The following is a 27,138-nucleotide window of genomic DNA, read 5'->3' as shown; positions in this document are numbered from 1 at the left end:
TTATGTTCGTGGTTGATATCTGTGCACATAAATAACAATGATCTTGAGTTCAAAAGATTGGGGTGGGGTAGGGATATAAGAACAGATATTGAGACTACATTTTTTGTAGCCTGAGGCTATAGACACATCATGTACTTTGCTTTTCATGTGGAAACTTCCCTATAGGGTTTCTGAGAGGAATTGCAATTCTTGGATACCCAACAATATATAACATGAAAGCAGCATTACCTCATGGGTCTTTAGCTCAAGTTTTAATTCATCTTGGGTCATGACACACTTTTTTTTTTCTTTTTTAAGCAGACATTGAAAGTGTTTCTGAATGGCACTGGTTATTGAATTTTCTTGACATGAAAAGTTTCTGTGACAGCTCTGACCTAGCACCTGCTGATTAAATGGGCAGGAGAAGTTCATTCCCAGGTAGGAGAGAACAAACTTTCCCTGCCCACTTAATCAGTGACTTTTGTCTGCTGCTCCTTTGTCCTAGTCTCAAGCTTCAAGAAAATCTCAGATTTGCTCATCTCTGAAATCTTTTGGGATGTGAGAGGGATTGCTCTTCTCAAATGGAGGCCCCAGGTCAGCAACACCAGCTCATCTGTTAGAAATGCAAATTCTCAGGTCCCGCCCCAGACCAAGCAGATCAGAAACTGTGTTTCAACAAGCCCTGTGGGAGATCATGCTGCATGTTCAAGGTTGAGAACCACTGAGCTAGCAAAACGGATCTTACCTTGTTTTTCTCAATAATAAGTGTGCTCTTCTCAATAGAAAAGCACCAAGCAGGCATTTGTAGGCATATGTCATACTTTGCTTTGCTTCCTTCTTCCCTCTCCCCTCTTCCTTCTGATGATGAGGCAGATCGGGGCTAGAGGGAAAATGAGGGGTAGCTTTAAATCTCTGAATTACTGTCATCAGGTTCCTATTTGTTCCAATCTTTTAAGAGATAATAATCAGATAAAGTTACATTATATACAAATATATAAGTATATAAAGAGATATACAATGTATAAAGATATATTGTATCATAAATGTATAAAGCTATATACATGTATAGTAAATGTATAGTAAACATTGTGTGTGTGTATATATCACCATTATAAATGTGAAAAGATATATACAATGAATAAAGATACACTATATATACATTATATATGTAATGTATTATGTATTTATAAAGGTAAAAGATACACTGTGTATATATAAATGTATAAAGGTATACACAATGTATAATAGGTACATTGTGCATATATAAATCTCTGTTGTGAACGCAGGGAAGACTAAACCAGGAAATTCCAGAAATCAGGGTACCATTGGGAATCCAAAGATCATGAGAAAAGACTTGGGAGATTGGCAGTCAGCAGGGGAGAGAAATAAAGCTTGGATGGTGTGGGGAGAGGAACAAAGCCTGGCCACTGCATTGCACAACGCAAAAGAGCCAGCCATCATTTGCCTGGAATTTCCTGCAGAGGTGCTCCCAGAGCTGTGCAGGGCAGTGCCCTGGGTCAAGGCAAGGGCAGGAAGTAGCCTTGGATGAGGCTGTAAAGTTTCCTTCTAAAAGTCAGTCATGCTGTGACTTCTTTAGGATGTTAGAATAGGTAACTGAAGACAGCTGTGCTATCCTCCAAGGGTCTTTAAAAATAGAATTGATTCTCTTCTCTCTTGGGGGTCTTGAAGGCAGAGAGAAGAATCAATGTAATTTTACCACTAGAACCCTTCCAACTGTTAACAGTTGAAGTTTTGTTATAGCCTCTATCTATCTAACTATCATCTATCTCAAAGCCCTTCTCTCCAGACATTCCAAGAACTTAAGCTATCTGGCCTACCTTTCAAACATCATGAGGGGGTGGGGTAGTTAGCATGGATGGTCACCCCAATAACAGAGAAATTAGGAATCTCTCCAGAGTGTTTCTAGTAGTATTTAGATGTATGGAGTTACCAGACCCTCTGCTGAGTGCCTACATGCATGATCTCATTGAGTCTTCACAACCACCGATGATAAAGGTGCTATTAATATCCTCAGTATTTTTAGGTGATTGAGAAGGGATTTGAGCTGAAGTCAAAGCCTGAAGTTCCATCCACATCACTTTACTATTTAATGGTAGCTAAGGTCTTGATTCAGGTGGGCCTGCAGTTACTTATTGGACCCTTCATTGTCAGGGCTCAAATTGAGATATGCAATTACCTACGTTCTTTATGTACTTGAGTTCTTTTACTGGCTTGCACTTATTTATTTATTTATTTATTTATTTATTTATTTATTTATTTATTTATTTATGGCTGTGTTGGGTCTTCGTTTCTGTGCGAGGGCTTTCTCTAGTTGTGGCAAGCAGGGGCCACTCTTCATGGCGGTGCGCGGGCCTTTTCACCATCGCGACCTCTTGTTGCGGAGCACAGGCTCCAGACGCGCAGGCTCAGTAATTGTGGCTCACGGGCCCAGTTGCTCCGCGGCATGTGGGATCTTCCCAGACCAGAGCTCGAATCCGTGTCCCCTGCATTGGCAGGCAGACTCTCAACCACTGCGCCACCAGGGAAGCCCTGGCTTGCACTTCTAAACCTCTATTTGTGGCAATATTTTAAGTTAATGATTGGTAATCTAGAAGCTCTTAGACTTCCATGTAGTAATTTAAATACACTGTGACTTTTTAAAATAAAAAATTAACCACTGGGAGCCAAGCATCTTTCTCTTTCTTATGGGCTGAGCTTCAACATTATAACAGGAATTCACTAATGAAACAGACATAAAAAGAGACTCTCTAAAGATTTAAGAGGGTCATATATTCTGTGGTAATTGTTATTTTCCTAGTTAACTTCATCTCCATTTGTGTACCTGCTACAAATGTTTAATTATGTTCAGTGATTCCATGTTTTATAATTTACATTGTCTTTTATTTCCTCTTATTGTCCAGAGTATTTTATTGGATGGTATGTGTGTAGTCTGCTTTTTAAGCACATCAACATAATTCTTTGGGGTGAACTTCCCTTGATAGCTACTTAGAACATCAAGAAATTTTACTGCCTATGTACTTCTGGCATATTTTGAAGGAAAGAGGATTAATTTATTGTATGTCCAACAGTCCTGAATTCTTAACTGCTTTATCAAAAGAGTGTATAAATAAGATTCTTTTTTCTTTTTATTGCAGGAAATGCAACATGTTGTTAAATCACAACACATCAGAGCAGAAAAAGGTAAGCATGGATCTGTATAAATATTTGAAAACCCCTAGGGTGACTCCTCTTTGAGCTAACATGGCTTCTCTCATCTCCAGCCATGGTGGAAGGTTCATGGTTAGATCTGGCCAGAAGGAACAAGCCTGAGACGCAGCCCTTTGCCCATCTCACGATTAATGCCACTGACATCCCATCAGGTAAGTTCCATTTATATCCAGCCTGAAAAATATTTCAAGAGTAAGTCAGAAAGAGAAAAACAAATACCGTATGCTAACACTATATATATGGAATTAAAAAAAAATAGTTCTGATGAATCTAGGGGCAGGACAGGAATGAAGATGCAGACATAGAGAATGGACTTAAGGACACAGGGAGGGGGAAGGGTAAGCTGGGACGAAGTGAGAGAGTAGCATTGACATATATACATTACCAAATGTAAAATAGGTAGCTAGCGGGAAGCAGCTGTATCGCACAGGGAGATCAGCTCCGTGCTTTGTGACCACCTAGAGGGGTGGGATAGGAGGGGTGGGATAGGGAGGGTGGGAGGGAGACGCAAGAGGGAGGGGATATGGGGATATATGTATACAAATATCTGATTCACTTTGTTATGCAGCAGAAACTAACACAACATTGTAAAGCAATTATACTCTAATAAAGATGTTTAAAAAAAGAGTCATTTATCAGCCCATCTGAATACTCAGACCTATTCTTAGCCTGTTAGCAAAATTTTGAGAGCCCTTAACTTCTAGACCAGAAGAAAGATCATCTATTCTTCAGTTAGTCATCCACATCATGGAAACAGTGATTCTCAATCGTGCCGGAATGGACATCATCACTATATTCATTTTCAGATCATCAGAGTGAGTTTATTTTAAAAGACTGCTAGTTGAGGTTGCATAACTGGGAAGGATAATCCCGTGTTATACTCATCTCTATTTTTCCAAGCAAAAGTTGACACATCCCCATCGCTGGCCTGTGAGGTGCATGAATTCCTCCAGGTGGTCATATACTCAGCCATCTCCTGCAGAGTTCCAGGCAGGAGCTCAACAGAGTGATATTTAAGAGGCAATAGCCCTCTGGAAAATGAGACACACTCCTTCTCCAGGGAGTTATCGTTTTTTTCTGGCTAAGAATTTAGCTCAATAGACTGGAGACCTCATTATCTTTTGGAAATGAGGAAACCCAGAGCTCTGTGTCTACATCTACCTAACGTACCAGTGATTTCCATCATATAATCCCCACTGGTTAATTCACATTGGGTTAGGTGAGCATCAGAAAGATCACAAAGAACATTATGATGGAGTGACAATGGAATATTATTGTTATTATTCTTATACCATTTATACACACACTTTGTATCAGGCATTTTGCTCTGTATTCATTATCTCTAAACCTTACTACAACCCTGCAAGGTAGCGATTATCATTCAGATTTTGCAAACAGGGAAACCAAGGTCCACCTAGTGTAAGTTATCTGATCAAGGTTACAGCGTGGTAGGATTAGAAGTTGAATTCCACTCTAGTTGATTCCCAAGTCCATGCTTTTTATACTATAGGTTATCACATAAGTACCTTGTGGCCAGTTGGCTTTGTCAGAGGGAAATAAATTCAGAGCGCTTATGTTCCTCTTTTCGTGTAAGAAGTAGATTAATGTGGTTTTAATAGCAGGGCGTCTCAAGTCTGACGGCCTGGGTTTGAGGTCCCACTGTACCACCTGGCTGGGTGACCTTGTGCAAATTATTGGAATCCTTTGTGTGTCAGCTTCTTCATGGGGGTGGTAACAGTTTGTACCTCATGGGGCAGCTATGAAGATTTAATGAGGTTATATACTAAAATACTTACATGGAAGTGGGCATATAGTAAGAACTTAGTGAATGTAATTTGTCATTATTTAAAGTTTAATTAAATAATTTTATATATTCTATTTTTTGTTTTACAAAAATGATTCAAGGCAAGTTCTTAAAGTTAAAAAAAATCCAAGTTTTAATAAGCAGTTTTGAAGCTACTAATATAGTATGGGCCACAAAGGAATTTTTCCTGACTGCAGACATAGAAAGGAGAAACCAACTCTTTGATTTTTAGATTTTCCTAAACTATCTATACCGTCCCAGATATTTGCTTCATAAACAAATTCTCTCTCTCTCTCTCTTTGTGTGTGTGTGTGTGTGTGTGTGTGTGTGTGTGTGTGTGTGTGTGTGTGTATGTGTGTGCCTTATGGTGGAACTACACTAATTTTATGAGTGGAAAACTATTTTGCATGTTAGCAAAGGCAATCAAATTAATACTGATCTATCAGCTGTGTGTGCTGTGAATGTAGTCTGCATTTATCTTTTCAGTTCATTTTAAATGGCATATGATAAATATTGCATTAGACTGTGTGCCAAAGTCTATTTGGCAATAGCAAGCATGTTTTAGTTATATAGCTCTCCCTCCGGGCACCTTGCATCAAATCATTGCCAAAAAGAAGGCAAAACTCCTGGTTATTTTCTGATGGTTATTGAGCTTGAGACAGAGTGAAATGAGTTAGTGTATGCTTCTGTTTAAGAAAATAGAATTTGCTCTTCTGACTTGGCCAATGACTCCTTGAGTCCATTTATCTCCCAGTTTGAGCCAGGATTGGATACTTCAGAGGAAGATGGCTTTAATTTTGCATGTTCATTCGGGGCCTCTGTTTCATACCTATTTGTACTTATTTACACATAAGAAAGAAATCAGAATCTGCCTTATACTGACTGTATTTCAAAGCTTCTTGAATAAAATGCATTGGGGAGTATTTTGTGAGGTCAGGATTCACGGCTTTCTTAAGGGCAGCTCAGACTAAATATCTGGAGAGACTTCTTCTCTAATATCTAATAGCAGTGACCCTAGGGGCTGGGGCGGCTGGGGAGGCTGAAGGTCGTCTAGTGATGGAAACCCAGACTTGCTGTGTGAGGTCCTCCAACCTGATGGGGGCGCTATTCTCGTCTTTTCTCCCACTATCGCTATTCATGAGCTCTCCAGTTCACACTGACGGTTCTTCTCCCTTTTCCTCTGCGTGCTGTGTGCATTCCGTTCTTTGCTCGAACAGTTTCCCTCGCTCACAATCCTCTCCCTTTTCTCAACCCGTCCACATTTGACCTAAGTCCTCCCTGCCCTCTGTCACTGGGCTGAGTTCACGTGGTCGCCACTAATTTCTGCAGCTTCCACTTGGCAGGTGCTTTAACTGAACTTCAACCATGTGCTGTGTGACCCGCAGAAATGAAAATGTTATATTTTTCATTTGGTGTGCCCATTTCTTCTTTTCTCCACTACTAAGTGCCTTGAGGGTATACTGCTTGGTGCAATTCTTAACTGTGGATAGAATGAATGCCCACAGAAAGCACCATTCAGATATTTACTAAATGACTAAATTGATCAGCGAATGGATAAATATAGGCATGTTTAGAAGGAAATAAGGACACTCCTTCCACTTGACTTGAGCTAACAACGGGAGAGGTATGCGGTCAGGGTTTCTGTGTTCTCCTCTCTCTTTCATATCCTTCCCTGCCTTCCCTGGACTGTATCTCTGAGCCCTTGGTCTAACGCTAGCTGATCCAACCTGTCGAGAGGGTAGACGTCACCTTAGTCATTCTGCTGCTATCTGTTAAGGGCCGTCATAGGAGATAAACTATAAGACCGATAATTGATTGCATAAAGGATTGAATACAAGAGTAGGGGAAGAAGGAGGTAGCCATGGGATGGTTTGAGATAGGAAGCACCTTGAGTTTTTTTAGCTCTGTCAATGGATTAGGTGGCTGTTTACCAGCCTGGAGAAGTTAGTTTGCTAGTGTTCATGAGGATGTGATGCAAAGAGTCTTACAGTCTCATTTTGACTCACTTGGGACCATGGAATGATATTTACATTTGGGATGCTTTAATCTAGGATGATCTGAGGTAGGACCTCCGATGAAAAAGGGCAGGGCGCTGTGCTGGGTTCTGGAGGCAGCAGTGCCTGTGATGGCTTCTCAGGCTCAATCGGGCACCCTCCTATGGATACGATGTGCAGTTCAGGAAATCTGTCCTGTCCCTGAGCACGGGGATTGGAACCATTGGCTTCTTTGCCTTTGCAGGCATGTCTAAGGATGGTGGGTTGCCCCACCATAGCTTGGACACTGCTGCATTTTTTTTTTCTTCCACTTACCCTACCAACTACCATCTAGTTGGTTCTGGAACAGCCTGGTATTGAGGTCCCCAGACCATATCCCAGCTGCCCAGTAGCCCTCCAGGGACAATAGAACATTCTCCTTTTTGTGGCTTTCCAGAGAAAGATGCAGGTGTTCACGTTTTCCCAGGATTCAGGCCAGTCTTGAAAGTTAGCCAGTGTGGGTTTCTGGTTCTGCAAAGATCTCCCAAGGACCCACTCTAGCCGAAGTGTTGTCAGCTGTGATGGATCCGTGGAATCCACTTTAAGTCTAAATTCCGTGGGGGGATTTCTCGTGGGTGACAGGCAGCAAAGAACTTCTCCCTGGCTGCAGAAACTGCTCCCAACCCCATTCTGAGACTCCTCAGCTCTGTTTTGCCTTGTTGAAATCCTAGCAGATGACAATCTTAACTTAGCATAAGTGTTTACAAAATCCTCTGGAGGAAAACTCTGGACTTTCCACAGTATAACAGCTTTTTCCCCACTAGCTGACATCTTTTCCAGTTGGCTAATAGGTATCCATATAAATATAAATATTTGATTAATGAGGTTTATCATGGAGGTAGTCCCAATTTTTAAAGACCTAGTAAAGTACACTAAAGACCTGAAATATTCAAAGCGTTGGACACTTTTCTGACTTAGAAGATTTTCTAGAAACTTCTGCTGCTCCAGAAACAGTGACATGAAGATCGGTTGTCACATTTCAGGTGTGAGAAGGAGCTAAAGGAGAATTCTGGTCTAATAATTAGAAGAGATTTTACCATCCTTTGGGCACAAAGGATTGCATGAAGTTGTGAAGCTCAGGTGTGAGAAGGAGCTAAAGGAGAATTCTGGTCTAATAATTAGAAGAGATTTTACCATCCTTTGGGCACAAAGGATTGCATGAAGTTGTGAAGCTGGGGAGTGCAATGCCAAGGATATGTTCTTTGTGAACTTCTCTGGGGGCAGCTTTTCAGTCGTGTGACCTTGGGAGGCATTTGGGCTATTGGAGGAGGGGAAAATCAATGGTGATGAGAATATAGAGTTTAAGAGTTTGACTTTTTGGTCAAAGTTGCTGTGACCCAGATTTTCAGCTCCTTCTGTATACCTGTCTCCATGAATTAAAAGAGAAGGTGGGGTCATGTGAAGTCTGGATATTCTCTTCCTATACTTGTTTCTTGCTTTCTTGTTTCATCTGCCTTTGGCTGATTCTCTTCCTTCAACCTTGAATGACCTTTATGCTTCTGTTGGCTGAATTCTTCCTTTAAGTTATCAGGCTCAGTAGCCCAGCAAAATCGTTCTTGAACCCTCTGGGAAGAAGTAATCTCTTTCCTTTGAATTCCCATTGCAATATCCACACCTTTCTTATCAGGGCCCATGCCTTGCTTCCTGTCTGACCATATATCATACTTATCCTTTGTGTACTACAGGCTCCTTGAGGGCAGGAAAATTGAGATTTTGTCTTTGTCCCCTCTCAGGTGCCTAGCAGAGAGCACAAGTACTTCTTAATGTACTTGTACTCCCCTTTTAGAAAATAAATTCTGAGAAATTATTCTCCCATTGGAACAATGACTGTTACAGTAAGTCTTTCTCCAACCTCATAGAATTGTGAGGATGTCCTTCTCCTTGAAGGGGTGGGTTTTAAATCACGTGCCTCTCTTTTCCTCAGGTTCCCATAAAGTGAGTCTGTCCTGCTGGTACCATGACCGAGGTTGGGCCAAGATCTCCAACATGACTTTCAGCAATGGAAAACTAATAGTTAACCAAGATGGCTTTTATTACCTGTATGCCAACATTTGCTTTCGACATCATGAAACTTCCGGAAACCTCACTGCGAATTATCTTCAGCTAATGGTGTATGTCACCAAGACCAGCATCAAAATCCCGAGTTCTCATACCCTCATGAAAGGAGGAAGCACCAAATACTGGTCGGGGAATTCTGAATTCCATTTTTACTCCATAAACGTTGGAGGATTTTTTAAGCTACGGTCTGGTGAGAAAATAAGCATTGAGGTATCCAACCCTTCACTACTGGATCCAGATCAAGATGCAACGTACTTTGGGGCTTTTAAAGTTCGAGATATAGATTGAGCCCCATTTTATGAAGCGTTTTCACGTATTTCCTAGGATGTATAGAAAACTTTAAAAACAAGCCAAGAAAGATATATGTAGGTGTGTGAGACTACTAAGAGCTATGACCCACAGGGTACAAGAAGACCCATGCCTTTGACTCTGTAGGGAGCGAATGTATTTACAGCCAATGGGAGATGTTGGACTCAAGGTGTGTTATAATCTAAGGGTTTTCTTACACAGTGGTTTTTAAATTTTGTAATGAATTCCTAGAATTAAAGCAGATTGGAGCAATTATGGTTGCCTTTATGAAAAACTGCCTTTGGGCTATGGGAGGGGTTAATTCTCTGTCTCTAATCCGTGGTTAGGTGCCACGATGCAGCTGAAGTGGAAAGGGTGTCATCTAATTGCAAACTGATGACCATCTGAAGGGTTAAATTCTTTTGAATTGTTACATCATCCTGGAACCTGCAAATAAATACTTTTTCTAATGAGGAGAAAAAAATATATGTATTTTTATATAATATCTAAAGTTATATTTCAGATGTAATGTTTTCTGTGCAAAGTATTGTAAATTATATTTGTGCTATAGTATTTGATTCAAAATATTTAAAAATGTCTTGCTGTTGACATATTTAATGTTTTAAATGTACAGACGTATTTAACTGGTGCACTTTGTAAATCCCCTGGGGAAAACTTGCAGCTAAGGGGAAAAATGTTGTTTGCTAATATCAACTGTATGATACTTCTTCATTCTTTTTAACTTAATAGATTTTTCAGACTTCTCAAGTCTGTTTCCAAAAAATTAAAATGGATGCCTTGAATATTAAGCAGAATGTTGGCCACCAGGTGCCTTTCAAATTTAGAAGCTAATTGACTTTAGAAAGCTGACATTGCCAAAAAGGATACATAATGGGCTACTGGGATCTGTCAAGAGTATTTATATAATTATTGAACAGGTGTTTTTTTCTACAGGTGCTGCAAATTGTAAATTTTTTTCATGGAAAAGTTATCAGTGGCTTATAGCAAAAAAAATTTCCATTTTTAATTTAGTGGAAGTTATTTTATACTATACAATAAAAACATTGCCTTAGAATGTTATTTTTTTTTTGGTATGAAAATAAATTTATAGGAAAACCTGCCTTGTGATTTTGTGCTTCTCTTTTATGTCTGTCTTGCTCTGTGATCCTTTCTCTCCAATATGGTAATGTGGCTTCTGTCTTTCCAAAGGTTACCGGGAGAAATGCAGATTTAATTAAAAATTAGGAACCGATTCAATTAAATTGCTGAACCTCGGAATTTGAAAAATAATTTACAAGGGATTTGTATGCAAGAATGTAGCCAGATAGAACACAGAGGCTTCACCACTCAAAAAAGAAAAGTTTGTTACGCCTATATCGTAAGAAAAAATAGTGCTTTGCACAAGTTCATAAGGCCCTGCAGAACAATCATTTGACCTGGAGGAAACCCTGAACGTTGTATCTCTTACTAGTGAAGAAGCATTAACAGTGGATGGATGCTCGTCCTCATGGAAATTTACGTGAGGGAGCCATCTAGCCCATGTTGATTACTCCACATGAGACAGAAGGAAATGAACAGCTTGGGAAGACACAGGAAGCTATAATTCAAGGCACTTGCCATTTGTGGATAAATGTTTCTTGATGGTTGGAACAGGATAAAAGGAGAAAAATGGCAGAGGTTACAAAGAAAAAAATTGTCAATTCTTTTTTGGGGTGGGACTTGGTCATTGACCAAAATACACCTATTGTTTTCAAACTATCAGTAAATCTGAGGTAGATTCGTACAAAATGTCTGTTACATATCCCAATTGCTGGTCCCAAATATTCTTCGTTTAAGGAAAAATTAACTTTGAGGGACCACTGGAGAATTTCTCTACTCTCCACTGACACAAAATCTTGTTACATAGAGAGCCTTATTAGCTACCCTGGCTTCTAGAATATGAGTCTATCATTTCCAAAGGTGAATAACATTCATTCATTCATTTGCTTCTTTGCTGCACATTATTTATTGAGCATCAACTATGTGCTAGGCACTGTACCAGGCACTGGGGATACTATGGCACTCCTCTTGCCCTGCAGGAAACTTCATTTCAGTGGGGAGCCAGCCTAGTAAGAGTGTGGTAATCTCCAAGTCTTGGGCATCTATAGAATGCTGTAGGAACAGAAAGGAGACCATTGAACCCAATAATGGGGATCACAGAAGGTCTAGAAATGAAATCAAAACTGGATAGGAGGTGGGCTGAATATCCATTCCCACTTTTAACTTAGAGGCAACTAACTTGCAGTCTCTCAGAAATGAGCTAAAACTCAAGGCCTAGGGATGGAAAAAACCTGGAATCTAGTAAGAAAATACATGGTGGCACTAGCCAGACTGGAGAACTAACATGGTGGATGGTCTGCCATGCTAAGAGAGATCCTCTAGAGAAGACCTTGAATATTCAGCCTGACTGTAATGTGAATTTCGTGTATGTTGACAACCTGATAGGTCAGAGATATTTAGAGCTTCGCTGGAATGAATCTATGACAATGAAATGTTGGTGTGAACTGGCCTGTGCCTTGAAGGAGGCAACTGTAGCAAATGGATATGCCAGGAGGTCTGGGAAAGGCTTGTTCTCTTTTCTAGTGACACTCAAGGCTTTCCAGGATCTGAATAGCAGAATCCAAAACAGGATCCAAACCCTACTTTTCCCACTCACATGCTACTTTTTACTCCTGCTTTTTCTTCTCACTCACCCCCTTTTCCACTTCCACTCTTGAGTGTTTCAATCCTGTTTTTTTTTCTTTTCCCCTAATGCCTGGCTCTTGCCTCCGAGGACCATTTAGTTTCTCCGATGGCCCTCGTGGAACAGAAGGCTGCTGCATCTGATGGTAATAGTACCCGACCGTGTCAGCACTCAGCACAGTGAAGTGAAGGTTGAGGAGTGACAAAATATGTCAGGAAACCAACACATACTGGATGCTAGGGCAAATGGAACTGTTTGCTTATTTTACCTACTCCATTTCAATCTTCTTCCCAACACCTGCCACATCTGAAGCAAGGGAAGGGTGCCAAATTTGAAGTCATCTCTCTTCTTGAGTCGGTTTTGACAGCTATACCAGGTCCATGAATCCTTGCATCTTCCCAAAACACTACATGCGCAGCCATCCTTGTCTAGCAAATTTGCTTTCCTCCCTTTCCTCCTGCTTCCTTTTGTCTCATTCATCTCCATCAGGCCATCCTAGAGAACTAACCAGAGAAGATCCATTTCCCCAGTGACTTAGGTGGGAACCTAAGCACCTCACACTCCATCCTCTCTCTGGGTGTATAATTATCAATGTGGCCTGGGGTAGAGGTAGCGGCCTGGGGTCATACGTACGCATTTTAGGGACCCAACTTTGACTCAACCTGCAGTTCCACGTTTAGCCTGTGGAGTCACTGGGGGGCCCTCCAAGCGCGTGCTGGCTTCAGGCTTGGCTTTGTTAATGGATTCTCTAGCTTCCTTGCAATGAAATTGATATATGTCCCCCAGTAGTTGCATTTATAAATGCTAATTAGTTATTGAGTCACATTATTATGACTTAGCCTTGTGTCCCTTTGTACAATAAAAAATTTGTACACAGTGAGTGTTAGATGTTAGCTATAAAACAAAAATCTATCCTTTTGATTAATAATATTTTATGATACTGCTACTCTTCTAGTCTTGTATTTTAAAAATTCTGTTTCCTAATCATCTACCCTCACCTCCCTTCTCCTTTGCTGACTGATTTTTTTCTGTTGTTACTGCATCTTGACCAGTGCTCTGGCTATTTGCAGTGACAAGCTCTTTGATATTATCAGATGTGGACCACTTACAACATTATTCATATGCTACTGGCTTTCCATATCTGTAGAAAAATCCTGTAGAATCATCTGCTTTGAAAATTCAAAGAGGTAGCCCTTTCCGTTGGCAAAGGAATGAGCTAGGGGTCACTTGCTCCGTTTGTAGCAGCCAGAGCTAAGATACCGGGGATCAGGGCTGGTTTCAGAGACAAGAAGTTCTCCCGATAAAAGATAATAGATATTTCAATCTCCCTTATCAGGGTCTTAAAATCAAGGGATGTCATTCTCTTGGGAAAAATCCATTTTCTTCCTTTTCCTATGGATTCTGAAGAAGCTGTGTTGCCTCAAAAGACTGATCTCAACAATCCCACGTTGGTGGAATGAAAGTACCTCATGAGACATGAACATCTTTTGGAAGAAGGATCGCAGATTTGGGCATCAGCCAGATTCAGGCTTGGAATCTGAGCTCTGCTGCCTGGTAACCCTGGGCAGATAGCCACCATTTGGATTTCAGTTTCCTTTCTTGTAAAGCAGGAGTCTCTCTGTCTGTGTTGAAGAGTTGTGAGGATTAGCAATGGGAGGTGCTCAAACAGGAGCCACTGTTTTTAACCTCTCATCCCATTTGCTACATCCTGAGTCCCAGGTCATGCACACAGTTTGTCCACTTTTTCTCTAGCTGCCCGGCACTGCCTGTGTTGAGCAAAGCACTATGCTCTGAGTTGCGGGGGACACCAGGAGAGAGATGGTATTAATTTCCTGGGGCTGCAGGATGGTCACATGGCTGGTGGCAGGAAGGGCAGGAGGGTTGAGAGATCAGAACTGTACCTGTGACCCTGAAATCTTTGGTAAGTTACCAGCATCCTCATGTGTTTGTTGTTATTGCATTTCTGGTGGGAGCCAGTGGAAGGACAGCATTTGCCCAAACACTGTGAGATGCAGAACAGAGCACCCTGCAGAAGCAGAAAAGGAGAGAAGTGCGGGGCCACAGCCATGACCTTGGGGTGGAGGTGCTTTGAGGCAGGGTCCTTGAACCTTCTCTGGGTGGGGAAACCTGTGCTGAGGACACTTGTTCAGGTTTAAGATGGAGTATTCAAATTTAGAAGGAAGACATCCTAGACCCTAATAAGTAAAAGGAGAAAAGTTCACACACAACTCTAGGGAAAGCACAAATAATAAATGAGACTTACCAAGAATGTCCAAGTGAGGAAACATGTCATGAAATAGGCAAGGGGCATCTAGAGGAGTTTACCTAAATCCCAAAGTGCAGAGAGACACTGCAGCAGAGGAAGAAAGAGACGCCCACAGCGTGTCAGGTCTACACTAGAAACAGAAGCGGCACCTTCCATTGCCTTCTCTTCTACAAAATCACCAAATAGGTGGCCCATAATCCAAAAGGCAAGTCCCATCCCCTACTAGGCCCAAGTCAATAGTTAGGGAGCCGCGAGGAGTGTCTGGCCTATGGGAATGAAATAGGAAAGCAACTTGTGGGTGAGAATCCATGTTGGTTCAGGGATGAGTAGTGTGTGACCAAAGGCTCAAGCAGGGGTTCAATTCTGAAAGAAGACTGGCAGGATACCCAGAAGTGGGTCCGGCCCCAGCCATCTGGAGGTATGGGCGGTGCCTGCTGCCAAGACATGGGGGAGCCCTAGGCTGGGTAGGAACCCCAGTGTCCATGTTCCTGGGAGAACTGGCCTGACAGGCTGGTGGGCTTCCTTTTGGGAAAGGTCAGGAAGCTTCCATGCAATCTTGACCTAGAAACCGCTAGAGGCTGTTACCCTCCGTATTAGTGTCCTGGAGCTGCTGGACAAATGGCCACAGACTCGGTGGCTTAAAACAAAAAAAACTTATTCCCACAGTTCTGGAGCCAGAAATCTAAAAGCAAAGCCTGGGCAGGGCTGCTCTTGCTCTGGTAGATCTAGGGGAGACTCCTTTCTTGCTTCTACCAGCTGCTGGTGGCTCCAAGAGTCCCCTATGGCTGTTTCACATCAGTCTCTGACTCTGTCTTCCCTTGGCCTTCTCCCCATCTCCCCATGTCTCCTTTCCTTCTGTTTCTTATAAGGACAACTGTCATTGGATTTAGGGCCTGCCTGGATAATCCAGGAAGATCTCTCAAGATCCTTAATTACATCTGCAATGACCTGTTTCCTAAATAAGGTGTCATCCAGAGATTCTAGGGGCTAGGATGTAGACGGGTCTTCGGGGGGCCACCATTCAACTTATTAAACTTTCCAAATCCCAACCATTAATTGGACCAGCCACCCTGGTATCCTCCTTTCGGCGGCGATGGCTTCCAGGGAAGAGGCTGGGACTGGGGAAACTGTAAGTAAAAGAATGGGGCTTCCCTGGTGGCGCAGTGGTTAAGAATCCGCCTGCCAATGCAGGGGACACGGGTTCGAGCCCTGGTCCGGGAAGATCCCACATGCTGTGGTGCAACTAAGCCCGTGCACCACAACTACTGAGCCTGCGTGAGCTCTAGAGCCCGCGAGGCACAACTACTGAAGCCCGCGTGCCTAGAGCCTGTGCTCCATGACAAGAGAAGCCACCACAATGAGAAGCCTGTGCACTGCAACTAGAGAAAGCCCGTGCACAGCAACGAAGACCCAACGCAGCCAAAAATAAATAAATAAATAATTTAAAAAAAAAAAAGAATGAATGATCCAAAAATCCCTCAATCTGCGACTTGCATGGAGACAGATCCCAGAGGGAACAGACAAATATGAGACTGTTGCTGTGTTACGGAGATGGAATTAGGGATATTTTCTTCATTTCAAAATTTTCCTGTTATGACACTACCATTGAATTCAATCATAAAGAGCATTAAAGCTGATCTTTTCAATAGAGAAACGACATTGAAGCTTTTGGTGCTAAATAAGCCTAGAGCTCCATGATGTAAGCCTGTGTGCTATTTTTTTTTTAATTGAAGAATAGTTAATTTACAGTGTTGTGTTAGTTTCAAGTGTGCAGCAAAGTGATTCAGTTATGCATACATACAAACATACATACATATATATACATATATATATTCTTTTTCAGCTTCTTTTCCATTATAGGTTATTACAAGATATTGAATATATTTCCCCGTGCTATACAGTAGGTCCTTGTTGTTTATTTCATATATAGTAGTGTGTATATGTTAATCCCAAACTCTTAATTTATCCACCCTCCACCCCGCTATCCCCTTTGGAAACCATAAGTTTGTTTTCTATGTCTGTGAGCATATTTCTGTTTTGTAAATAAGTTCATTTGTATCAATTTTTTTTAGATTCCACATATAAGTGATATTATATGATATTTATCTTTCTCTTTCTGACTTACTTCACTTAATATGATAATATCTAGGTCCATGGACCTGTGATTTTGAAATGGAATACCCTAGAAGCATGGGGAAAGTGTGTTTTAGAATGAGAAGAAGTGACCTCTCCCCAGTGTTGAAATTAGGAACAGGAACGGGCTTATCATCCAACATTCCCTCATTCTCTTCTGATACACGTTTTTCCACCATTCTCCTGATTTTAGAAGACAAGATGAGGAAGCAGCACAGTTTCAAAGAAGAATCTTTTCCTGAATGTGTTAAACCCAAGAGGCTCCGAGTTAAATTTTTAAAGATGACTTGACAACTTGTTCACCTTGTTTTCTGCCCTCAACAAGGGACTAAGCTTGACAGACAGAGACAAGTTAATTGAAATGTCCCCTTAGCTGGCAAGCTCCTTGGGTAAAGATGGAAAGATGGCGTCCTTGTGGCACGGCTGTTTAATAAGGTGTGTGGGTTGTGTTTTTTTTTTTTTTAACTAGATTGTTAAAAGGAACTCAACAAGTCAGCTGAACACTTTTGTTTGTGACATAATAAGGATTGGTGATAAAGGCAATAAAGGCGTTTGTTAAAAACAGAAACTTCAGTGTTTCAGAACCTAGGAATTTTTATTTAAGTCTGAAATATTGGCCCATAGAAGTCCAAACCTGCAAGCTATGGTGTCTATAGAGCATCTACTGGCCTGAAAAGAGGGTTCGGCTTCTGGCCCTATACCGTTGCAAAAATTCTGCTTTTCCATCAGTAAAGGCTGGCTAAAGGGAGGAAAACAGGCAAACATGGGTAGAAAAACCTTTCTTCTTCTTCTTCCTTTTTAAAAATAAATTTATTTATTTATTTATTTATTTTTGGCTGCGTTGGATCTTCGTTGCTGAGCACAGGGTTTCTCTAGGTGTGGCCAGTGGGCGCTACTCTTCATTGCGGTGCACGGGCTTCTCATTGCAGTGGCTTCTCTTGTTGCAGAGCACGGGCTCTAGGCGCACGGGCTTCAATAGTTGTGGCACATGGGCTCAGTAGTTGTGGCACACGGGCTTAGTTGCTCCGTGACATGTGAGATCTTCCCGGACCAGGGATTGAACCCATGTCCCCTGCATTGTCAGGTAGATTCTTAACCACTGTGCCACCAGGGAAGTCCCAGAAAACCTTTCTTATCTGTGCTTCACAATAAAATCCTTTGAAATTTGTTGTGCACTGTTAATATCATAGCCTTTAAATTATTTTTAAAAAGCCATAATATGACATAATCTTGTTTCTATAGGGGGCTTAGGGAGATTTCTGTGGTTATTGGTACCCCTGGAAGGAATGAGTCATTCAATGTCCTGGGTCTCCCAGAATGCAGGTCCTGACCCAGAAGTGGTAGACCAATTTAGGCCACTTAAAAATAATATTTTAAAATATCGGTTCAAGATTTATTTAAGAGAGAAGAGTGATGAATATGTAAAGGCAGAGAAGGGAGCTGCTGGTGGCAATATTAAGCCTCCTTTTGGCTGTCCTGAACAGTTCAGATCTGGCCCAAACTTGCATATCACTCAGTAAAAGGACTCCTGAAGTTCATCAGAACCCCCGTAAATAGCACAGCAGCTCCCTTTCATTAGAGGAACACACCCCTTAGGAGCCAAATCTCTACGGATGCCCCAGCGGACAAACATGAAGTCCTTCCTGGCACACAGAGAAGTAAATATACCCTTTTCATCTCTATCTTCTTACATTTCAAGTGCCCCAGCCATGAGCCCCTCCAGCCCACCCAATTTGGCTCTGTAAAATGTACACTGCAGTCACCAGTCTTCCCCCCCCCAAAAAAATTTCCCTTCTTATCCCAGAAAAGGGCTTATGAACTATAGTACATCCAACTGTCAAAAATCAAGTCTATTAATGCATTTTCATGCATTTTTCTTTGCCTTGATCAATGATTAAGAAATACCTGCATTTGTTTCTTCTCTTTTACCAAATCCATGCCAGCATTAGTCCCATGGTTAAAAATTGTGAATCGGGCAATAGTAAGACATGTTTCTTTTCAGGTTCTGAGAGCCTCCTATATATTGAACATTATGCTAGGCTATTTTCATACATAATCTATTATAATCCTCACTACAATTCAATGTAATGACTGTTAGAATCCCATTTTATAGACTCGTAAATAATAAGTGACATCTGGAGTGCGTGTGTGTGTGTGTGTCTGTGTGTTTGGGATTTGAATGTGAAAATGTAGTAGGCTTTTTTTGGCACTCCTGCAGTCACAGACAATGTGACTGCTGTCATTCCTTCTACCTGAAATGTCCTGCCACTTCTCCCCTGACCAGATTCTCACCATCCTTCAAGACCTTGTGTAAGCCCCACATTCCCCATGAATCCATCAGTCATCTTTTCCTTGTGAATTCCTATTGTTCTCTGTGGTTGTGTGTGCGTGTGTGTGTGTGTGTGTGTGTGTGGTACGTGTGTCTATTCTAGTGATTCTGCTTCTCTCCTTTTAACCTTGACTGATATACATACTCTCCAAGTCAACTAACGTGAGTATCCAGTCTAATAATTCATTCATTTAACCAAGAGTTATTTAGCACTGTTCTTTGTGTTTTAACCAAATCTAAGGCTCAGTTATCTCTTGCCTCTTACCACTTTTTTTTTTTTTATAGCTACTTTATTTATTAATTTATTATTTATTTTTGGCTGTGTTGGGTCTTCGGTTCGTGCGAGGGCTTTCTCTAGTTGCGGCAAGTGGGGGCCACTCTTCATCGCGGTGCGGGGACCGCTCTTCATCACGGTGCGCGGGCCTTTCACTATAGCGGCCCCTCCCGTTGCGGGGCACAGGCTCCAGACGCGCAGGCTCAGTAGTTGTGGCTCACGGGCCCAGCTGCTCCGTGGCATGTGGGATCTTCCCAGACCAGGGTTCGAACCCGTGTCCCCTGCATTAGCAGGCAGATTCTCAACCACTGCGCCACCAGGGAAGCCCCTCTTACCACTTTTGATTGTCTCCTAAGTCGTGGTCATGCCTTCCAAGAGGGGTGTGAGCTGCTTCAGTACCAGGGAGGCTGTTCTCTGTGCTTCTCTTGTACTCCCAAATGTGCCAAGCAGATAAGGGAGGGGGGCAGGTGAAAAGAACTTGATACAGGCTTGTTGAGTACATGATTGATGCATTCACCTGTGTCCTCTGTCAGTCGTAAGCATCCACAGCCCAACTTGTGTGTGTAGCTCTTAAGAGCCCCTTGAATTTTGGCCCCAACTTCCTGCTGAGGCTACACAGAATGGGGTGAGTTGTGGGAGGGGGAATGGAACCAATGGGGCCACGTTTATGTGTTTTTTTTCAGGTGTAGTGCCTTCCGTCAAATCCCATGGCAGGGAGACACAACAGAGTGGAAAGCAGAGCAAATTTCATGTTTTGAGATCAGAGAGCTGGTCTTGTCCCTGTGATAACTGTCTCAAATTTTGGATCAGACACTTAATCTTTCTGTAGTTTACCTTCTATATTCAAAAAATTAAAATATTTGGGTTGGCCAAAAAGTGCCTTAGGTTTTTTAGTAAAAATAAAAGACACATTTTTCATTTTCACCAAGAACTGTATTGAACAACGTATTCATCCTTTTGTTCCACTACCTTCTGCCATTTTTCAGGCAACTTCATAATTCCATCTTCCCAAAACTTTTTATCTTTTTGAGCAAAGAACTGTTCCAGGTGCCTTTTATAGTCTTCCAGGGAATTGACATTTTTTCCATTAAGAGAATTTTTTAAAGACTGAAACAAATGGAAATCCGAAGGTGCAATGTCTGGTGAATACAGCGGATGAATGAAGACTTCCCAGCCAAGCTGTAACAGTTTTTGCCTGGTCATCAAAGAAACTTGCAGTCTTGCGTTATCCTGATGGACAATTATGTGTTTTCTGTTGACTAATTCTGGATGCTTTTCGTCAAGTGCTGCTTTCAGTTGGTCTAACTGGGAGCAGTACTTGTTGGAATTAATTATTTGGTTTTCTGGAAGGAGCTCATGTTGAGGACTCCCTTCCAATCCCGCCATATAAACAACATCACCTTCTTTGGATGAAGACCGGCCTTTGATGTGATTGGTGGTGGTTCATTTCGCTTGCCCATGATCTCTTCCGTTCCACATTATTGTACAGTATACAGTTTTCATCGCGTGTCACAATTTGTTTTAAAAACAGAACGTTTTCATTACGTTTAAGTAGAGAATCGCATGAGGAAATATGGTCAAGAAGGTTTTCTTCGCTTAAGGAACCCAAACATCAAAGCGAATGACATAACCAAGCTGGTGCAAATGATTTTTAACGCTTGATTTGGATATTTTGAGTATGTCAGCTATCTCCTGCGTGGTATAACACTGACTGTTCTCAATTAATGTCTCAATTTGATCGCTATCAACTTCAACTGGTCTACCCGGCCGTGGGGCATCGTCCAGTGAGAAATCTCCAGCACGAAATTTAGCAAACCACTTTGACACGTTCAATCAGTCACAGCACCTTCTCCATACACTGCACAAATCTTTTTGTGCGTTTCAGTTGCGTTTTTACCTTTCTTGAAATAATAAAGCATAATATGCTGAAAATGTTGCTTTTTTTTCTTTCATCTTCAATATTAAAAAGGCTACACAGATTTCACCAATTTTGATGTCTTTTAAAATGCATGCTGATATGACAGCTGTCACATACAATCTAACAAAATTGTTTCAAATTAAGTTAAAGACAACTAAGTGCTACTAGAGCTATCTTACAGAACAAACCGAAAGAACCTTTTGACCAACGGATAATAATAGCCACTTCACCTACCTTGCGTTTTTGAGAGTTCAAGTAAAACAAATGTGCAATCGTGTCAAAGGGAATAAATTATACTATGGGTTGAATCATGTCATAATTCTTGAAGGCAGTCTGACCAGTTACTCAACTGGACCTGATTGGCATCTAGGAGCTGTCCTGAAGTCCAGCTCATCTTCACCCCCTTTGGTACCATCTCCCAACCAGAAATCATTTCTGGGGAAGATTTTAGGGGTCCATTGGATCAATTCATGTGCTGGTCTCTATGTTGACCCATATCTTCAAATGAATTCTATTTTGATTTGACATTTCAAGTGGTTTTTCTCCTGTTGAGCTCTGGTTTCACATCCCAGAGGCTGAGCTCATCTCTTTCCAACTTTCCTTTTTCTAAAGGAAAGAAGAGAAAGGAGGAAAGGCAGAAAGGGAGTGCATTGTCATCATAGTTACAATGGATCACTTTCTCGTTCCTGCAGGCAAAGTAAAAATGTCCTTGAAGTAGCAACGAATTAGAGTCTCAGGACCAAATCCATCTTCTCCTCCCCATCCACCAAGCACTTCTATACTTCTCGCTCTCAGCCTGGGGGAGCTGATCAGCCTTGCGGTAAAAATGAGGGGAGTCCATGGAGATGGCATCTGAGATAATTCTTCATTTTTTAAAAAAATGATTCTTTAGGGACTTCCCTAGCAGTCCAGTGGTTAAGACTCTGTGCTTCTACTGCAGGGGGCGCAGGTTCAATCCCTGGTCGGGGAACTAAGATCCTGCATGGTGTGCGTGGCATGGCCAAATTTAAAAAAAAAAAAATAGAGCATTTAAAGACCACCTCCATCTAAAATCCTCACAGCCTAGAGTGTCTAGCACTTAATAAGGACTCAATAAAATACAGAACAAAATTTAAGCCAAGTTTTAGAAAAATAAAAAGTCTTAGAGAGGATCTCCGAGAGATATGTGTTACAGTAGAAGGAAAATTCCCCAATAAAAAGAATGGTTCATAAGGAGAAGCATTTCAGACAGCAAGGGTTGGTTAGAAAAGAGATATTTTGGGGGGTGTGCATATGTGTGTTGTGTCCATGTGTATTTGGAAAGTATAACTCAGGATGCTTTTATCTGTAAGTAAGAGAGTCACCCTCAAAGTGACTTAAACAAACAATGGGGGAATTAGGAAATTGTTTTTTTTGCATAACAAGAAATCCAGCAGACGATCAGGCTACAGGTATAATATGTCAAGGCTCCAGGTCTGCTTCTTACTGTTCCCTTTGATCTGTTCTCCTTCATGTGTTGGCTTCACCCTCTTGGTGTTAGCAAAATGGTCACAGTAGTTCCGGGCATCAAATCCGGATACAACAATGTTGAGAGGAAAAAATAATAAGCACGGCTAGCCCAGTCTCAGCCAGTGCCCTTGAGGGGCTTCCAGCAGTGAAGGGAGTAAGTTTTGCAATTCCCATAAGCCGGCTCCTAGCTAGAAGCCAGACGAGAGCAGAGCGAGCTGTATGCCCAGCTTCTGGAAAGCCATGTTGATAAGGATTTTTTATACCACTTCTGTGTACAGAAGGCAAACTGGAGGATTTCTCTGCAGCAAAACCCCATTGAGCACTAATCCACTCACAGCTGTGTGACCTTCACCTGAACCTTTCCCTCCGTGCTTACTTGGCTTAAAAGTAATGCTTTGGGGCTGGATTTCCAGCACGCACACATTTTTTTCTGAAATCTGAAATCCCCCTTAAATGTCCTGCTCTAGCCAATACACTAAGGATGTAATATGGAAGCTGTCTGTTCTTTTAACATGAGCCCTTCCTGGCTTGCTAGAGGCTTGTTCTTCCAAACCTGTTTGGCTGCTCAGAACATGAGATCAGTAGTCATTTTGAGTTCTGAGATGACTTAACAATTGCTTTGGATCAACTGCACGACTGGCCCAAATGACTGCAAAAATTGGTCGTTCAGATGATGGAGAAACATGTTTCAACTGAACAACAGTCGAATTTGTGTCAGCCAGTTGATGCGGCCAAAGCCCAGTCTGCTCTTCCTACCCGACCCCCACCTCTGCTGGCTCCCAATCCCACTTCACAGTCCTCTCTTGACAGGACGATTTTCTAAAACATAGTCACAGTCATGTCACTCACTGGAGCCGTACATCATTTCTCAATGCCAACAGACTACGTGCAAAACATCTACTGGCATCAACCTCTTTTTGCAAGCTTTTCTCCTGAAACCTCTGTCCCCTGGCCTCTACAGGCTATGCTCCAGTCACACCAAAACACCACCTGTTGGGAATTCCCTGGCGGTCCAGTGGTTAGGACTCTGCACTCTCACTGCTAAGGGCCCGGGTTCGATTCCTGGTGGGGAACTAAGATCCCACAAGCCCCGTGGTGTGGCCACAAAACAAAAAAATGAAAAAAACCAAAATACCATCTGTTACTTCATTGGCTACACATGCCCTTCACACATCTGAGACTGTGCCCGCTGTTCTGGGTGGGCTTTCCCCCTCTCTGCCTCATATCTGTCCCTTATCCTTGAATGTACAGCTCCAACATCATCTTTTGCATGAAACTTTCTTTATTCTCATGACCGTCAGCCAGTTGGTCCCTTCTTTGGGCCCCTGTGGTGTTTTGGTTTAGTGCTCAAAGATTAAATTGTAATTATTTACTTACTGTTTGTTCCCCTCACTAGAGCAGGGACTTTTTTTTAATTCATCTTTGTGGGCATGGTACCCAGCCCGATGAACAGCAACTAGGGGCTGCCCAAGGAATATTTAATGAGGAAAGGAAGAGAGGAAGGAAGGGAGGGAGGGAGCAGGAATGAAGGAAGCTGGTCAACTTGCTGTCCTAAATCCTAGTACTCCTCATCCCCCTCTCAGGTCTTATCTCTGGCCAAGAATACAAATGAAGATTGAAGGTAATGAAAAGATCTGAAGGTAGCATCTGGAGGGTGTCTAGCTGCCCCAGGGAGCTCTTCAATGGCCAGCCTAAACAGCGCGAGCAACAGCCTTCTCTCTGTGGAACAGATGCTCCTCACTCGGCAAATGTTATACTGAGAGTCTTTTCCGTGCCAGTCATGTGCCAAGTGCCATTAAAAAAGAAAAGAATTAGACATGGCCTTCAGTGGTCTACAATTTAGTTATCTCAGTCTTCTCTTCTGGGTACCTCAGATTTCATCACCCTCTTTTCTCACCTCAAAAACTTTCCCTGCTCTTTAGTTCTCTGTTGTTTCTAAACCTTGGATGTCACTGCACAAGGTCCCGAGAATGCCCCGATTTTCACATCTCACTGAACCTGAATGCAGAAGTCAGATGATTGGCCTCTTTTTGTTTCTCTGGGCTTTCCTTTGCAAATCTGCTTTTCACAGTATTCTCTCTCTCCTCTCTTTCTATGACTCCAATTTCACGTATATTAGACCTTTCACTCTTTCCATGTGCATCTCACACTCTCTTCTGCACTTTCCATCATTTTTGATCTCCATGCTTCAGTCTGGGTATTTTCTACTGATCTGTTTTCCAGCTCACTAATCCTAGCCTTTACTGTGTCTTATTGCTGCTAATTCCTTTTAATGTATAGATTTCAATTATTGTATTCTTTAGTTCTAGAATTTCTTTTTTTATATAAATTTATTTATTTTATTTTATTTATTTTTGGCTGTGTTGGGTCTTCATTGCTGCGTGTGGGTTTTCTCTAGTTGCTGCGAGCAGGGGTTACTCTTCATTGTGTGCGTTGGCTTCTCATTGCGGTGGCTTCTCTTGTTGCAGAGCGCGGGCTCAAGGCGAGTGGGCCTCAGTAGTTGCAGCGTGTGGGCTCAGTAGTTGCAGAACGCAGGCTCTAGAGTGCAGGGTCAGTAGTTGTGGTGCACGGGTTTAGTTGCTCTGCAGCATGTGGGATCTTCCTGGACCAGGGCTCGAATCCGAGCTCCCTGCATTGGCAGGCAGATTTTTAACCACTGTGCCACCAGGGAAGTCCCAGTTCTAGAACTTCTATTTGATTTTTTTTCATAAGTAGTTTTTCGCTGAACTTCTCCCTTTTGTCATCTACTTTTGAACTGATTAATCTGTGTTTGATATGTTTGATAACTTCAATATTTGTGTCATTGTTCTGATTATTATTGCTACATAACAAACCACCCCAAAACTTAATGGTTGCATAAAGCAACCATTTGGCTGGAATCATCTAGAGACATCTTCCCTCATGGCTGGCAGTTGATGCTGTTGGCTAGAGGTGCTTTCTACCACGGCTGCCTCAGGGTGGTTGAATTTCCTACATGGTGCCACTTTAGAAGCTAAATAAAGATTATGGGGACGAGGGGGTGGGAAAGTAAGAGTGTGGGGAGAACAGTCAGAACGTTGTTGCTGCAGGGTCAGATTTCAGCATCCAAAATACTGACGTTCAAAGACGGTAAGGACACATGGGCACACACCTCATTCCACCCCCATGCCAAGCTGCAAAAAAAAGTGAAAGATTGTATTGTAACAATAATTATATATTATCACATTATGATAATTAACATTTATTGAGAGATTACCAGGTACCATTAAGCCTAACATTCCCACAAAATAATTGCCACCAACAGATGAATGGATAAAGAAGATGTGGCACATATATACAATGGAATATTACTCAGCCATACAAAGAAATGAAATTGAGTTATTTGTAGTGAGGTGGATGGACCTAGAGTCCGTCATACAGAGTGAAGTAAGTCAGAAAGAGAAAAACAAATACCGTATGCTAACACATATATATGGAATCTAAAAAACAAAACAAAACAAAATGGTCATGAAGAACCTAGGGGTAAGACGGGAATAAAGACGCAGACCTACTAGAGAATGGACTTGAGGATACGGGGAGGGGGAAGGGTAAGCTGGGACAAAGTGAGAGAGTGGCATGGACATATATACACTACCAAACGTAAAATAGATAGCTAGTGGGAAGCAGCTGCATAGCACAGGGAGATCAGCTCGGTGCTTTGTGACCACCTAGAGGGGTGGGATAGGGAGGGTGGGAGGGAGGGAGATGCAAAAGGGAAGAGATATGGGGATATATATATATATGTGTAACTGATTCACTTTGTTATAAAGCAGAAAATAACACACCATTGTAAAGCAATTATACTCTAATAAAGATGTTTAAAAAAATTGCTATTATTATCCTCACTGTATAGATTTGGAAACGAGGCAAGAAAGGTCAGCAACTTGGCCAAGGGCACACAGTAAGTGGCAAAGCCCCAATTCAAATCCAGGCAGTTATATTTCATAGGCCACTAGGCAACATGGTATTATATACAATACAATGGGCCAGGTATACACTGTCTTCCATTTTCTATCCACATCCTGTCTAAACACCAGGCAACAGCAGTTACTGAGAGCTAAATGCAGCCATTACCTTTAGACTCTAGAGGTCGGGCAGGAATTGGGCTTCACCATCGTTTATTACGTCCTCTAATCAAGGTCCCCAGTGACCACAGTGGGGGGAGGCTGTATCTGGAATTTGGATTTAGTCACAAGATCCAGCTCAAGTCTAGGCTCTGCCATTTGCTAGTTCTGTGACCCTGAACAAGCCATGTGACCTCTCAGTGTAAAGTTTCCTCATTACTAAGATGAAGGTATTAAGACTGTAAATGATGACTATTATCTTCATGACTATGGAACTGGAGGAGAGAAAGAAAGAGTGAACAGGCACAGCCCCACTGCTGGGAGAGGCGTGGAGAGTGGCAGCAACCAGCCAGAGGAAGATAGCATTCAGACATAGACCCCTCTGACCACGACAATACTGAATTAGTAAATAATGTGGTGGAGTGTGTGAGAAGGTGCACAAGGGGACAGGACAAAATGACGATGGGGAAGTTAATCTCCTCTCTCCCCTCCCTGTGCTTGCTGGGGGCAGAGGCCAAGGGCTGAGAGTGAGCTTC

General features: G+C 42.0%; 1 protein-coding gene and 1 long non-coding RNA gene across 3 annotated transcripts in view; one reads left to right on the top strand and one right to left on the bottom strand.

The window, feature by feature from the left end:
* Positions 1 to 15,518, top strand: part of TNFSF11 (TNF superfamily member 11) — a 39,662-nt gene extending 24,144 nt beyond the window's left edge. Inside the window, exons 3-5 of the mRNA XM_082365714.1 lie at positions 3,135 to 3,180; positions 3,261 to 3,359; positions 8,969 to 15,518. Of these exons, the coding sequence (XP_082221840.1) occupies positions 3,135 to 3,180; positions 3,261 to 3,359; positions 8,969 to 9,390 (567 nt within the window). The 3' untranslated portion in view covers positions 9,391 to 15,518. The remainder of the gene's footprint in view (positions 1 to 3,134; positions 3,181 to 3,260; positions 3,360 to 8,968) is intronic.
* LOC309615753 lies at positions 724 to 27,138 on the bottom strand. 2 transcript variants are annotated; one of them, XR_014237049.1, is made up of 2 exons: positions 19,450 to 27,138; positions 724 to 859 (listed from the first exon to the last, which is right to left on the bottom strand). It is a non-coding gene; the product is annotated as an uncharacterized lncRNA (long non-coding RNA). The 2 variants fall into 2 exon arrangements; XR_014237050.1 differs by lacking the exon at positions 19,450 to 27,138 and adding an exon at positions 3,593 to 3,666.

The sequence above is a fragment of the Balaenoptera borealis genome (genome assembly GCF_965194805.1).
Source record: "Balaenoptera borealis genome assembly, chromosome: 18".
In the NCBI taxonomy this organism is placed as follows: Eukaryota; Metazoa; Chordata; class Mammalia; order Artiodactyla; family Balaenopteridae; genus Balaenoptera; species Balaenoptera borealis.
The sequence above is the reverse complement of the archived record's forward strand: the minus strand, read 5'-3'. Positions and strand labels throughout refer to the sequence as shown.